The following is a 13,488-nucleotide window of genomic DNA, read 5'->3' on the forward strand; positions in this document are numbered from 1 at the left end:
CCCCCCCCCCCCCCCCCCCCCTCCCCAAAAAAAAAAAAAAAAAAACATTTTATTGGAGCCCAAATAGGGGCTTATGTTAGTAGAACGAACGAAGAACAAATGCCTGGACGTTTTTATAAAATAGATTAACCAATCAAATGAGTGGCGGAATAGCTCATACTGATGTTCCATATGCCAGATTCTGTTTCCGACCATTTATCAGGATTTCTCCTTTCTGTCTTGTTCTTGAATTTAGTCTACCTGAAATCGGTGCCACAGTATTCAGCACGAGAGAATTCATGCCCAAAAATGAAAAAATAAAATAAAATAAGAGTAGGAATCACAGTCTTAATCCTGCACACAACAATCTTACCTTTTCCAAACAAGATTACAAAGAGATGGAACACATCCACATAAATATAATAATAAGATGACTGCACCAAAGCCACCTTTTTTATCAACACATTTCGAGAGATGCAAAAGTATTGCCCTCCCATTTCACCACTTATTTTTGGCTATTTATAATTTAAACAGTTTATAAACGCTCCGCAGACATGCTTGGGTGCAAAGCCATTTCAATAGCAGCATTAAAAAAGAAGAGATAAAAACCATTTACCAGCCAAAGCATCAAGAAGAGTGGACTTGCCACAACCAGAAGGGCCCATAATTGCCAAAACTTCACCGGGACAAGCATAGCCAGTTAGCCCTTCAAGTATTGATTTTATGCCATCTTTTCGGATCGAAACTGTGACCCAAAGGTCCTTCCATGTCAAGTAAACTCCATTGCAAGGAACCAAATCAAGTGTTTCTGAATCAAATGATGACCCACAAGTTTCAAACATCGTGTTTTTCTCTTCACAATGTGCCACAGATGAAGCCATGCATACAGAGAATGTTGAAATCTGATGCAAGAGATGCTTGGATTTAAGGGTTCAAGGACTCGGATTTTAGATCCACTGAATCTGCATATGAAGATTGAAAATTCTAAGAACTGGCCCTTTTCTCCATGTCACTCTCGTGACTCTTGAATGAAGCCAATTTAATGCTATTAAATAAGCATTATATTTTCTTGTTTTCGTTTTTACAAAATCGAAGCTATGTAACGCTTTAGTCTAAATGCCAAGTGGCAATGTCGACAAATTTTATGCCTGGGGATGAAAATTACAAATACAAAGAATTTAACTCCAAGATTCTGTCGTATGGCCTCACTTTTATGAATTTTAAGATCTTCATTCGGTTAAATACTAAAACACAAATTATCATTTTAAAGGGAGACAAGCGGGGTTTAAACTCCAATACCTCTTTGAGTCAATATAGAATTTTACATTTTATTATTTGGCAAAGTGAGAAGAGAACCCGATAAGCTACACGGGTGGGCATTAGAAGGGGAGGAATATCATATCGGATCATTGTACTGTAATTTTGTCTTAAATTGGATCACTTCATCTAATTCTGTTATGATGATTGTCATCAAATGTTGATATGATTATCAATTACTAGATTTTGGCATGATTAAGAATTCTATGCGTTGATCGTCTATGGATTTTTATGTCTTGCCATCCCAACATTCGAATTGTGTTGGCTTTGTATTGTTTGATTTGTTCTCGGATACAATATTTAGTATTGTTGTTGAACCCTATTTGCAACGTAAAATCTACACTATTAAGAAACTTTTTTACTCCTTGAACATGAAAAAGTATTAACAATGTGGTATATTTTATTATTTTTCGGAACACACAAAGAAATGATCTTGGAGTAAAATTTAAGATCCTATTCACACAAATTGAAATATAGTGATTCAAATCAAGTTTATACAAAATGAAAGTATAATGACTTAATAATCACAAACTAAAGCATAATGATTCAATTAAAACTCAGGTGGAAGTACAATGACCGCCGGTGAAAAATAACCCTCATGTATATATTCGTTCCCGCCCAAACGCGCCTCCACTTCCTTTTTCTTCTTCCAACGCCTTCCCTCTCCTCGCGCTCACCGATCGTGATGGAGGATAAAAGTGAACCCAGAAAAGAACTGGCCGGATTCTTGATAAAGTATCACTCGAAGCAGCTGGAGTCCATAATCCTCTCTCCTGACCCTCGAATTCACTATCCTATACTTATTGAGTAAGTAATTTTTTGATATTCGAATTGATGGATCCATAGCAGAATTTCTCATTTTTCAACAGTTTTGCAGAGTTAATGGATGAGAACCCGCATCTCGCCAACCACATTTTCTCACATTCCGTTGAATATTTATCACTTTTTGACGAATCAGCGATTTGGGCTCAGGTTTTATTTCTTTTTGCCTTTTCCCCCCCCCCCCCCCCCCAACTTATTTTATTTTATTATTATTATTTTTATTTTTTGTAGATTGTGTGTATGTGATTTGTTGTTGGAATGTGTAGAAAGTGATGTTCGAGGATTTCAAGAAATTTGAAAATGCAACTGTGAAGGAATATGTACACGTTCGTGTTAATGTCTGTGGTTCTCCTCTCGAATGCCCTGGTTAGTTTCCTTTGATTCTATGCTTAAACATGTTGGATTTTCTGGGCTATTTTTTTGGGGATTCTCTTTATGTTTAAATTGATAGATGTAAAAAAAAAAATAATAATATACATTGATGGATGTATTAATCTTCTTTGAATGTTTTAGAAACATTTCCAAGTATTGGACGTGTGAGAGTGAAGCACCGTGGGATTCTTCTCACCCTCAAAGGGACAGTAATCAGGTCAGGAGCAGTCAAGATGATTGAAGGAGAGAAGATTTATGAATGTCGAATATGTAAACACAGGTCCGAGTGGTCTGCTTCATGATGTTCTAACATTTTCCTTTAACTACATTTGCAACTTAATTTCTTTGAATATTTTAGCTATCAAACTATCTATTATAATAGGCTTGTCTTTTATCCTGGGCATAAATTTGAAAAATCAGGGATACATGAAAAATGATATGATGAAAGTACAATATGCTGCTATTAGTTGACAAAAAATCGATTATAGACTACATCATGCAAGAATCTGCAAACACGATAGCTTTATGCAAGGAATTTCTTTTAGTATCCAAAGTGATCACTTCTTCCAATTATAAATTCATCATGATCCACTGATTCATGGTAGTGCTTCCACTCCACGTCTCTGTTGCTATACACATAATTTAGCCTCTATATGATTTTTAATTGCACAATGCGCACGGGGTGTATTCTTTCCTAGCTCATCGAATAACTAATGAGATCAGCCTTGTTCAGGAAAGGCGGCACAGGGGGAGGGGATAGGTGTTCAGAATATGAAATACATTAAAATTGGTTATAATAAAATCAAATACCTCTATAATGGTTACTTCAAAAAATTTAGTGGTGCCCTGGTCCATGGCAGTCACTCCTTTAATACGTGATGGAATTATTGTTTAAACTGTTTATCTGCTAAAATTAAAAAGTTGCATGCAGGTTCAAAGTTCACCCAGAAGTCGAAACTAGAAATTCCATACCCAAGCCAACATTTTGCCCCTCTCAGGTCTGTTTTATTGTCCACACGTTCAGAACTGGACCAATTAAAGCTAACAAGCCTACAAGCTAACCTTAATCAAGCTTGACCTTGCTTGTTTGAGTATTTAAGCTGGATCAGGCTCGGAAAAGGTTGAACTTATTTTTAGCCTCGCTTGAGCCTAGCTTGTAAAGACTGCGAAACAGTTCAACTTTGCTGCTTGATCCCAGGCAATTGAAATATAATTTAATTTTGCATGTATTTTAGATTTGAAAATTTTCTTAAGTTCTTGTGATCTTGATCTTGTTTCACGTAGAATTGTGAAAGCACGCGTTTCCAGATTGTAGAAGACACCAAAATATGTCATGATTATCAGGAAATTAAAATCCAAGAAAGTACTCAGGTTTTGGGTGTTGGAGCTATCCCTCGTTCAATTCCGGTTATTCTGAAGGATGATCTTGTTGACATAGTTAAAGCTGGAGGTACACATTACGACGACCTTATCTTTTTTACTTGCCTTCCTGGGATATTTCAAAATTTGCATATTGCTAAGGAAGTTATCCCCTCACCACAAGTATGTTTTTGAGACCTAGTGCAAAGTCCTCAGTTTGTAGCTTAATTACTTTCAAATTCAACAATGAGCAATGAAATTATAAGGTGGGGTGATCTTCTCCAGATTATCCAAAAGGGAAAAATGTAATTGGTGCTTGCTGTGTTTAACAAATGCTAGTAGGAATAGATGCATAACTACTTAAAAAATATTAATTTGGATGTTATATACTTGTAGAGAAACTTAGTCGCTTTTTATAATTTTAACTGGCATGCTATGATGCACTAACGCATACGTGTCGGGTACGTCAACACGTGATTTTTATAAAAATTACTGTTGCGAAGCGTTGATTAAATCTTAAAATTCTTCATTTATATAATATAAGTTTAATTTTATACTTGTTGTTTTTGGATTTGCTCCTTAATGGTTACCAGTTCGAGTTCCCTTAGGGCCATTAAGTGAGTACCTGACTGTAAATTTCAGGGTCTAGTGAGATTAGTTGAGGTGAGCGTAAGCTGGCCTGGATACCTACAGTAATAAAATTAAAAAAATTAAAAAAATAAGAGTACTTATTTTTATTTAATAATAACTTTGAGTTAAAAACGTATAATATTTTTGATAAAGAAAAAAATGATCATGATAGAGTGTCATGTTAGACATAGACACACTATCCTAGTACAAGTATCCGTGAAACATAGCTGGCATAGCGAATTGCTTCTTTCTTTTTCTCTCACACAGAGAAATGGTTTAGTTTATTGTATTTCGTGCTTTATTTGGTGCCTTCAGTCTCATCCCACATCGCCCAAAAAAACATTACAATATTACATTAATTCTACACATTTCCTCATTGTGCTTTAATACCTTCCACTGCTACTTATATTTACACTCCATATATATGCTATTGATGCATAATTATCTTTCCATATATACGCTATTGATGCATAATTATCTTTCTGCCTTATCTTTCAGATGATGTGATAGTTACTGGGGTTCTGACAGCAAAATGGTCCTCTGATATGAAGGGCGTGCGTTGTGACCTTGATCCTGTATTAATTGCTAACCATGTGAGGTAAACGACGTAGTTTCTTTTATTTTCTCCTATTCTTTACTTATTTTTCACATGATATTATACATATGCAATTGAGAAGAAATGGTAAATTGAGGACTAAATTCTCATAGCTTGCAGAAACCTTACATCACATTTTGATGCCTTTACAACTGGTTGCAAAAATGTATAGTTATGAAGGTGATAATTTACTTAGTTTGACAAATGGAACTGCCTCTCATCGTCTAACTATTTCTACCTTGATTACTTTTGTCTTCAGGAGGATGAATGAGCTAAAGTCAAGTATCGATATCCCTGATGATGTTATTTTAAAATTCAAGCAGTTTTGGTTGGAATTTAAAGATGCCCCACTGAAAGGTAACAGATATTAGTAATATATGCTATATACTTGATTTATGGGTTCTATATGCCTATTTCATCTCAAAGTGTTTCAGGCAGGAATGCCATTCTACGAGGTATCTGTCCACAGGTGTTTGGACTCTTCACTGTAAAGCTTGCAGGTATTTCCCACCGAATTCTGCTATTTAATGGTTGAAAAAATTTTGCAATCTTAGGATTATGGTGATTCAACATGAAGTTCTATTTCATGCAGTTGCCCTAACACTTATTGGTGGTGTCCAACATGTTGACGCTTCTGGGACAAAAGTTCGTGGGGAGTCTCATTTGCTTCTGGTTGGAGATCCTGGTAACATTTGATTTCTGTACCACTGCCTGCTTTGTGTGACATAGCTACTGATCTGATTTAAGTGCCGACTGCTGAGCAAGGTTTTTTCTCTCAAAGTCTAAATTGTCCTTTCAGGACTCATGGATTCTTGTAGCAATTTTAATTCTTTTCAGAATTTTAGAAGCATAGTTCTCAAAGCTAGTTTTTTGTCAATAACTTCTAAAAATGTATAGTAAATTTGATTCTACCAGGAACTGGAAAGTCTCAGTTCTTGAAGTTCGCTGCTAAATTGAGCAACAGATCCGTTATTACAACTGGATTAGGAAGTACTAGTGCTGGATTGACTGTTTCTGCAGTCAAGGATGGAGGTATTATTAACTTTACCAGCTATTTGGTTTCTCTCTGAGTGTCATTTAGATCCATCCAGTGCCTCACAGAATAGATATTTTCATTTATTTGAGCAGATAATTTTGGCATCTCAATAGTTTTTGCTTTATAAATATTTGTATGTATATATTTTTCTTGTTGTAAAACATTAGAAAAAATTTCAGGGGAATGGATGTTAGAAGCTGGGGCCCTTGTATTGGCAGATGGCGGCCTTTGTTGCATAGATGAGTTCGACAGGTACTGCCTCTGAATGACATCACATTAACGTGCTGGAAGAAAGAAACCAGCAAAAGATAACTTTTTTCACTTGCAGATTAACATTTTGAAGATATAGCTTTACAATGTCTATGGCATCTTTAATCAGAGGTTGCTTAACTATACATGGAAGTCCTTGATCAGATATTCCATAATAAATTATGGTAGTTACATAAACCCTTCCCCAAGATCTCATTTAGCAAACAAAAAGGGAAAAGTGTCCAATAATCTAGTATTGTTTTGTATTTTATTTTTCGTTAATGTTATTGCTAACAAATATTCACATCCCATTTCGCACTTCACCTCTTTGAAAGTGAAAAAACTGTCTTTGTTGTTTTGTAAGGCATGCTTGAATGATAAGCCGTTCGTGTTGTTTAATCTACATTCTAACTAAAGTAATTCTCTTTTTATTTTAGCATTTTACAGTTACAACACTTTTTTGTTTTTTTTTTTGTTTGATAGCATGAGGGAACACGATAGAGCAACCATTCATGAGGCTATGGAGCAGCAAACAATAAGTGTAGCCAAGGTATTTTGACTACCTCTGTAAAAGCTGTAACATACTGCTTTCTAGGACAATATCTTGTTTCTTGTATTCTTTCTGTAGCAGAAGGTTCAGCATATTTTTGAGTTTACATTATGTATATAAATATGTGATATCAGACATGCAACTTATTTATGACATAGAATATATATATATTTTTCGTATACCGAGTAGCAAAGAATAGAGATCATGGGTGAGTAGGGAAAACTGCCCCCCAACTTGCAATGTGAGGCTACGATATCCAATCATCTGGCGATCTCATAATCATGGGAGCCTTGTACAGCGTCTACTCTCTACTCTCTTTTCAAAGCATATATGATTGCCTAATATTCTGTGAGTATTGAGCTGTACAATGGCAAAAGTATTTTCCTAGATCTGTATGCTTCTCTAGGTTAGTTTGTTAGAAGAAATTAAATTAGATTTTCCTTAGTTTTAGCATTTTATTTATATTTCTGTCTGCCAATATTTTGAAATGACTGTTCAAATAAATTAAAACTTCAGGCTGGTCTTGTAACAACGCTCAGCACAAGAACAATTGTTTTTGGCGCAACAAATCCGAAAGGACACTATGATCCTGATCAACGTATCCTTTCTGTTAATGGAACTTAATATTTTTCTAGGTAGTTTGAAAGACAGTTTTTATTTGAAGCACAAGCCTTTTGATTTCTCAACGAATAGTTTATACTGTTTTATTTCTTAATTAAAGCTAGCTCTATCTGTCAACACCACACTTTCTGGACCTTTGTTAAGCAGATTTGATATAGTATTAGTCCTCTTAGACACAAAGAATCCAGAGTGGGATGCAGTTGTTTCGTCGCACATTCTTTTTGAGGTAATAATTCTAAGATCAAACTTAATGGCTTACCATTGTGTAATGAAGCATTTAATGGATTGATCTGAATTTCGTGTCTTTGTTGCATTGATTAGCAAGCAGAATCAGGTAAAGGCAACTCTGATGAAAATCTAACAAATAGTTGGCCTCTTCCCCTGCTTAGAAGGTAAGATTCTTGGAAACACCTCAACATTCAGGCTAATACATTTCTCTTTGGCTCTTCATATAAACAATCAGTTAATCAGCTCTTGAACGGTTGAGATATATCTAGTTCAGCTTGAACAGAATGTTATAGATTACCATATGTATTTAACATCTTGGATTTATTCTGTTCATATGAATTTGCACCATATCATTTGCAGCACTCCTTCAATCCCAAGAAAAGTGGCCCTCTCCAATGGTCGAAATCAAATTGACAACTTCTCAAACCATTAATTTAATTTTATTTTTTTATATAGCATTTCACTAATAGTGAAGTTTCTCATCTGTTCAATTTTGTTTTATTTTATTTTTTTTCTTATGCAAATTAAAGCAATAGGTATGATGATTTGAAAGCTTTGTCAATGAACTTTGGATAGTCAAGGACTTCTTTTTAGTGATGGAGGGAGCACCTGATCACAATAGAGCCTGTTTAATCATTTTGTATATTTGTATGGCAGGAAATGGTTTCCTTCTGTAAATGTCCTTTCTTTTCTTTTTGTGGGGAATGCATTAGTAAAAATAATACAAATTTTTGATCAAATTGCCTCCTGTAGTATATCTATTCTGTATGGTTAATTTCAGTGGGGAAGGCATCAATAAAGTATGAACTGAATAAGCTTATGAATTATGGCTAGTATCTTCAATTTTGTGTCACCGGTTAATTTAAAATGAAAATTTTGAAAAGTAGACCATATAGGGTGCTTGCAGGTACATACACTTTGTGAAGGGATATTTTAGGCCAGTCCTTACAAAGGAGGCTGAAAAGGTTATTTCTAGCTATTATCAACTCCAAAGAAGATCCGCTACGCATAATGCAGGTTTACCTAACTCAACTAGCTTATTTTATGGCATTCTGATTTTCCCTTTCTCTTTTCATTATGTATTCTAACACATAGTATCACAGCGAGAACAACTGTGCGCATGCTGGAAAGTTTGATACGACTTGCTCAAGGTACAATTCTCCACATAGCGTTGCCTATGTTTTACCTCCATTTATCTAACTTGCCAATGTGACACAGCGCATGCAAGGTTGATGTTTAGAAATGAGGTTACTCGTCTAGACGCAATCACTGCCATATTATGCATTGAATCATCCATGACCACTTCAGCTATTGTTGATAACGTTGGGAATGCGTTGCACTCCAATTTTACAGAAAACCCTGATGAAGAATGTATCCTTACACGATATTTTCATAATTCAAATACATATACAGAATCCCTGTAGAATGTGATGCTGCAATATACAAATGCCAAAATTTTTTATTGTGAAACTGTCAATATTTTCCCAAGACTTGGAGGCATCATAACATGTGTATTCCATTTTAGAAACCCAAAGGCTCAATCTTATGGATTTGTAAAATACAAGATTTCCAATCCTAGCATGAAAGGAGGGCTTCTCTTAAACCTTTCTTTCCCCCTCGACTAGTTAAGCAATCGATAAGCTGGATTAGGTACTTTTAATGATCTCTAGCTCTTTCCCATCTGCTCGTTCTTTACTAGGCATCAAGGTGAATTTGCTGCGTTGATTTTCGGTACAAGTACCATTTTGTTTAAAGGTTGTTTGAGCTTTTCCTAGAAGTATGACATGAGTTACTTTAATGTCTGACCATATTGGTAGATCTTAACTGTAGTCTATTATAAAAACAACTCTTTTAAGATTGATGAAAATGTTTTGAGTGGATCTTTTGTAATTCTTAACTGAAATGGTATAGATGCCAAGCAAGAAAGGCTAATTCTAGAGAAGTTGAGTTGCATCGACGAATTTCCTGGCATAAACATGCTTGAAGGGTGAACGTGCTGAGGAAGTATAAGAATATTGGAGCAGTAGACTTTTTGTAATATGAATTGCTGTATAGTTTTCTATTGTTAAAAAGGTAATAACTTTCTCTTTTCTTTCATTTGAATTATGATAATGGTGAAATCAAGATTTTTGGTTAAGTGAAGAAGCGTCATTTTTATTTTTATTTTTTGAGAAATTGGATGGTATTCTACTATTCTGTGTGCTAGATATGTGACAGTATTCACCATTGCTTTCTCCACTGTCTATTGTATTTTGTAGTCTGCATAATCCAGTTATGGACTACGGTAAATGTGTGGGTGTTGTCACTGTTACATGAAGGTGAAAAGTGAGACTCAATCAATTTAGAAAAAATATATATGAATTCTTTGGCAGCTAGCTTAAAAAATAATGATGAATTAGATTGAATTTGACTAAACATATTTAGATTTGGTCGAGGCCAAGTGGCAATCTTTATTCTCTGGAGGACTTTCCCTATCCTCGCTGGAAAAATTGGCAACGGGATCAATGGGTGGTAGGAAGCAAACACGAAAGAGTGGGATAAAGGGGTCAAAAATAGACAGCAGCAAGTTGATGCACCGCAACTATATGTTTTTGGTGGGGTGCCAGTTGCCAATTTGGATGGCTCCTGCTCCATTTCTATTTAGTCAGCGACCCCGTTACAGCCACCTTGGGTGTGTTTCCATATAGGTGACAGTCAAATCTGATTGGGCTATTACTGTTTCACTTCATGCCAAAATAAACCTAAGAACAAGAATGTCAGAACGGTTGAATTTTCATTTTTTGTAATTTCCTTTTTCATAGTGGGCATAGGAAAAAAAAAAAAGGACAGGAAAGAGCTAAAAAACAGCATATGCTGAGTGATTTTTAGTAAGAATTATTCTAACCTTGGTTGACAACGTGCTCGCAGGAGGGGTCCATGATTTTTCTATTCAGCGTGAGTCTTACTTTCATGTTTGTGGTTGTCAATCGAAATTATCAACTCTAATTTTACATATAGCATTGTTGAGTAAGTAAAGTTATACATAAGTACAAAGATTGTGACTGTTTAACGAATAATTAAAAAGATGAAACTCGTCCTTTATTTTGAGAAGAAAATGTAAAGTAACAACTAACAACCAACTGTTTCCAGCCCCCCCCCCAAAAAAAAAAAAATGAAAATTGTACAAAATGAAAAATAAATTTTTTCAGACTTCATTTTACGGAAGAAACGAGTAGTGAGCCGTGATTGGTTGGTGACGCAATGTTATATCACCTGCGCTCTGAATATTCTCCCTTTCTCTCTCTTCCTCTCTTTCACCAGTTTCTGTTTCCTAGTCGTTTCTTCATTCTTCTTTGAAAAAAAATAATAATTTGTTCCTCCTCTTTAAGATGGGGAGTCCCAACTCCCAAACCCAAATTTTTTGACCAAAAATATCGATTTCTCTTCAGCTATATTCCCATCTGGGTCTTTCACTGTTAAACCAAACATGGCTTCTTTAAAGTTTTCTTGCCCTGCAACCACCATTTGTGGATCTCAGTAAGCTATCTCCATATTCTTATTGTAATCCTTTTTGTTATTTTATTTGTTCTTTATCGGTTAGATTCGTAAAGATGGGATTTCAAATTGATTTTTCTCTGGCGGATTTAGTTTTTTCTGCCTTTTGTTCCGCGCGTTTTTAAATCTTTTGTTTTAATCACAGACAAAAAAATATTGAATATATTGTTTTCATCGGATATGGATTTGAGTTTCATTATATTATTTATATGATTGTATTTATTTATTTGTGATATAAGAAACGTTTTGTTTAGATCCAAAAGCTTGAAAATTGGTAAAGAGAAAGATACTTGAAAATGTGAGCTGTGTTGATTAGAGCTCTCTAATGGGTCATAGGCTCATAGCCTTATGGGTGGAATTTTATCAATTCGGTCGACATGAAATTTGGACATCTTGCAGAACTGAAAATGTGTTAGTATATGGGTTCATAATGAACTGTAAACATGTTTGTTGGAATAAAAAAAATAAGGTTCGTGTTTTAGATTTGAGCAGAATTTGGTGATTTTCAAAGCTTTGGCCATCTTGCTTTTCCTGATGATCCGAATTGGTAGCTAACCTTTTTCTTGTGCAGGGGATTTAAAGTTTCCAGACTGTTTGATTCACTGCATTGTGGTAATCTGTATTCTGTGAATGGCTGCCCTCTACAGTCCTTTAATCGTCGGAGTGCTAAAGTGGGATTCACTACAAAAGCCAATGGAAGAGTTAAATCTGTTGTGTTATTTGGTGAAGGTGGCCTTCTTCCCAATTCAAGTGGCAAAAAATTTTCTTGTAATGCTCTTATCAGTGATGTGTCTGGCGGAGTTGAAGTACAGCCTGATACTGTAGATTTTGGAGCACTTGCAGCAGATATGGCTTTGACAACCAGTGGTTTTGCTGTTAAAGATGATGAATTTGACCTGGACCAGTCGTCAGAAGGTTTCTCATCTATTTCGGAGGCCATTGAAGACATTCGTCAAGGAAAGGTTGTTTATCTCATGGATACTATTAGTTTCGTGAATGCTAAACTATTTAGCCACTGTGTTCTTAATTTTTCTTTTACGTTTTGGACCACATTGCAGATGGTTGTAGTCGTAGATGATGAAGATAGAGAAAATGAAGGAGACATAATAATGGCTGCATCAAAAGTTACTCCGGAGGCCATGGCTTTCTTTGTGAAGCATGGAACTGGAATCGTTTGTGTGAGCATGAAAGAGGAAGACTTGGAAAGATTGCAGCTTCCTCTCATGGTATCTCTCAAGGAAAATGAGGAGAAACTTTGTACCGCATTCACCATTTCGGTGGTAAGTTCTTTCTTTCTCCTTACAGAAACACTCTACACCTATGCCTTTTCTTATGTATTTTTCTCTTGATTTTGGTTTAAGTAGCTAGTACTCTGAACTAGGGATACTTGCTATTTATGTTTGGAAATAAAAATCTTTTAGCCTGTATATTCCATCCATGCATCGGATATCTGGTTTTTAGTTTTACTTTTTACCTATTTTTATTTTTTTATGTTAAGACTACACTCCAACACTCGCACAAGCACTCAGAGCTAATGGTTTTGTGAAGTTGTGTGAAATATGGAGTGATTCAAAAGATATTTGCATGGAAGCAAAAGAACTGATGTTTTGACCTCTAGATTGTATGAGATACTTGCATAAGCATAATTCACAATAACTTTGTTGTAGGATGCAAAACATAATACAACCACTGGAGTATCAGCAAGAGACAGGGCAACAACGATATTGGCTCTTGCATCAAAAGAGTCAAGGCCTGAGGATTTCAATCGCCCTGGCCACATATTCCCATTGAAGTACAGAGAGGGTGGTGTTTTAAAAAGAGCCGGACACACGGAAGCTTCTATGGATCTTGCCATATTAGCAGGATTAGATCCCGTTGGAGTTCTATGTGAGGTTGTTGATGATGACGGTTCTATGGCTAGATTACCTAAGCTTCGGCAATTTGTTCAGCAAGAAAACCTCAAGATTATATCTATTGCTGACTTAATCAGGTAGTTTAGTGGAGTACTTTTTTGAAATTGTTGATAACAACATATGCAAGCAGTAGTTTATTAGTATATTAAGATTCACATTCTTGTTGGGAGTTACTGAGTGCTTTTATGTTGTTTCTTTCATGTGCACTAGGACTGCTCTGAATAGTAGGAAGCTCCCTGATTAATGTTGCTGTTCCTACTCTTTTTTTTTTTTTTTTTTTTTT

At 35.4% G+C, this 13,488-nt stretch overlaps 3 protein-coding genes across 6 annotated transcripts; 2 read left to right on the forward strand and 1 right to left on the reverse strand.

The window, feature by feature from the left end:
* Positions 1-99: 99 nt before the first annotated feature.
* Positions 100-924, reverse strand: LOC111379336 (ABC transporter G family member 11-like). The gene is made up of 2 exons (XM_023002696.1): positions 596-924; positions 100-240 (listed from the first exon to the last, which is right to left on the reverse strand). The coding sequence occupies exons 1-2, from the start codon at positions 858-860 to the stop codon at positions 155-157; spliced, it is 351 nt and encodes a 116-aa protein (XP_022858464.1). The 5' UTR covers positions 861-924; the 3' UTR covers positions 100-154.
* A 936-nt stretch (positions 925-1,860) lies between these two features.
* On the forward strand, positions 1,861-9,921 carry LOC111379335 (probable DNA helicase MCM9). Of its 4 annotated transcripts, none has more exons than XM_023002692.1 (20): positions 1,864-2,103; positions 2,166-2,268; positions 2,385-2,484; positions 2,632-2,770; positions 3,422-3,488; positions 3,775-3,940; positions 4,978-5,077; positions 5,334-5,431; positions 5,509-5,574; positions 5,667-5,759; positions 5,990-6,106; positions 6,290-6,362; positions 6,843-6,909; positions 7,426-7,507; positions 7,635-7,756; positions 7,852-7,922; positions 8,666-8,775; positions 8,862-8,909; positions 8,977-9,129; positions 9,670-9,921. In XM_023002692.1, the coding sequence occupies exons 1-20, from the start codon at positions 1,895-1,897 to the stop codon at positions 9,747-9,749; spliced, it is 2,064 nt and encodes a 687-aa protein (XP_022858460.1). In that variant the 5' UTR covers positions 1,864-1,894; the 3' UTR covers positions 9,750-9,921. The 4 variants fall into 4 exon arrangements, with proteins under 4 accessions (XP_022858462.1, XP_022858463.1, XP_022858460.1 ...); XM_023002693.1 differs by having other exon boundaries at positions 2,174-2,268; XM_023002694.1 differs by lacking the exons at positions 8,862-8,909; positions 8,977-9,129; positions 9,670-9,921 and having other exon boundaries at positions 1,861-2,103; positions 8,119-8,745.
* A 1,149-nt stretch (positions 9,922-11,070) lies between these two features.
* Positions 11,071-13,314, forward strand: LOC111379332 (bifunctional riboflavin biosynthesis protein RIBA 1, chloroplastic-like). Its single transcript, XM_023002688.1, has 4 exons — positions 11,071-11,274; positions 11,864-12,254; positions 12,351-12,572; positions 12,960-13,314. The coding sequence occupies exons 1-4, from the start codon at positions 11,225-11,227 to the stop codon at positions 13,284-13,286; spliced, it is 990 nt and encodes a 329-aa protein (XP_022858456.1). The 5' UTR covers positions 11,071-11,224; the 3' UTR covers positions 13,287-13,314.
* The last annotated feature ends 174 nt before the right edge of the window (positions 13,315-13,488 follow it).

This window comes from Olea europaea, unplaced genomic scaffold (assembly GCF_002742605.1).
Source record: "Olea europaea var. sylvestris unplaced genomic scaffold, O_europaea_v1 scaffold1972, whole genome shotgun sequence".
Taxonomy (NCBI): Eukaryota; Viridiplantae; Streptophyta; class Magnoliopsida; order Lamiales; family Oleaceae; genus Olea; species Olea europaea.

Excerpts from the sequence above, each read along its gene's own strand:
- LOC111379336 (XM_023002696.1), bottom strand. The coding sequence starts at position 860 with ATGGCTTCATCTGTGGCACATTGTGAAGAGAAAAACACGATGTTTGAA. Across the intron at positions 241-595 it reads TCTTCTTGATGCTTTGGCTG|GTAGACTAAATTCAAGAACA; the intron begins GTAAATGGTTTT and ends CACCGATTTCAG.
- LOC111379335 (XM_023002692.1), top strand. The coding sequence starts at position 1,895 with ATGTATATATTCGTTCCCGCCCAAACGCGCCTCCACTTCCTTTTTCTT. Across the intron at positions 2,269-2,384 it reads AATCAGCGATTTGGGCTCAG|AAAGTGATGTTCGAGGATTT; the intron begins GTTTTATTTCTT and ends TGGAATGTGTAG. Across the intron at positions 2,485-2,631 it reads TTCTCCTCTCGAATGCCCTG|AAACATTTCCAAGTATTGGA; the intron begins GTTAGTTTCCTT and ends TGAATGTTTTAG.
- LOC111379332 (XM_023002688.1), top strand. The coding sequence starts at position 11,225 with ATGGCTTCTTTAAAGTTTTCTTGCCCTGCAACCACCATTTGTGGATCT. Across the intron at positions 11,275-11,863 it reads ACCACCATTTGTGGATCTCA|GGGATTTAAAGTTTCCAGAC; the intron begins GTAAGCTATCTC and ends TTTCTTGTGCAG. Across the intron at positions 12,255-12,350 it reads AAGACATTCGTCAAGGAAAG|ATGGTTGTAGTCGTAGATGA; the intron begins GTTGTTTATCTC and ends ACCACATTGCAG.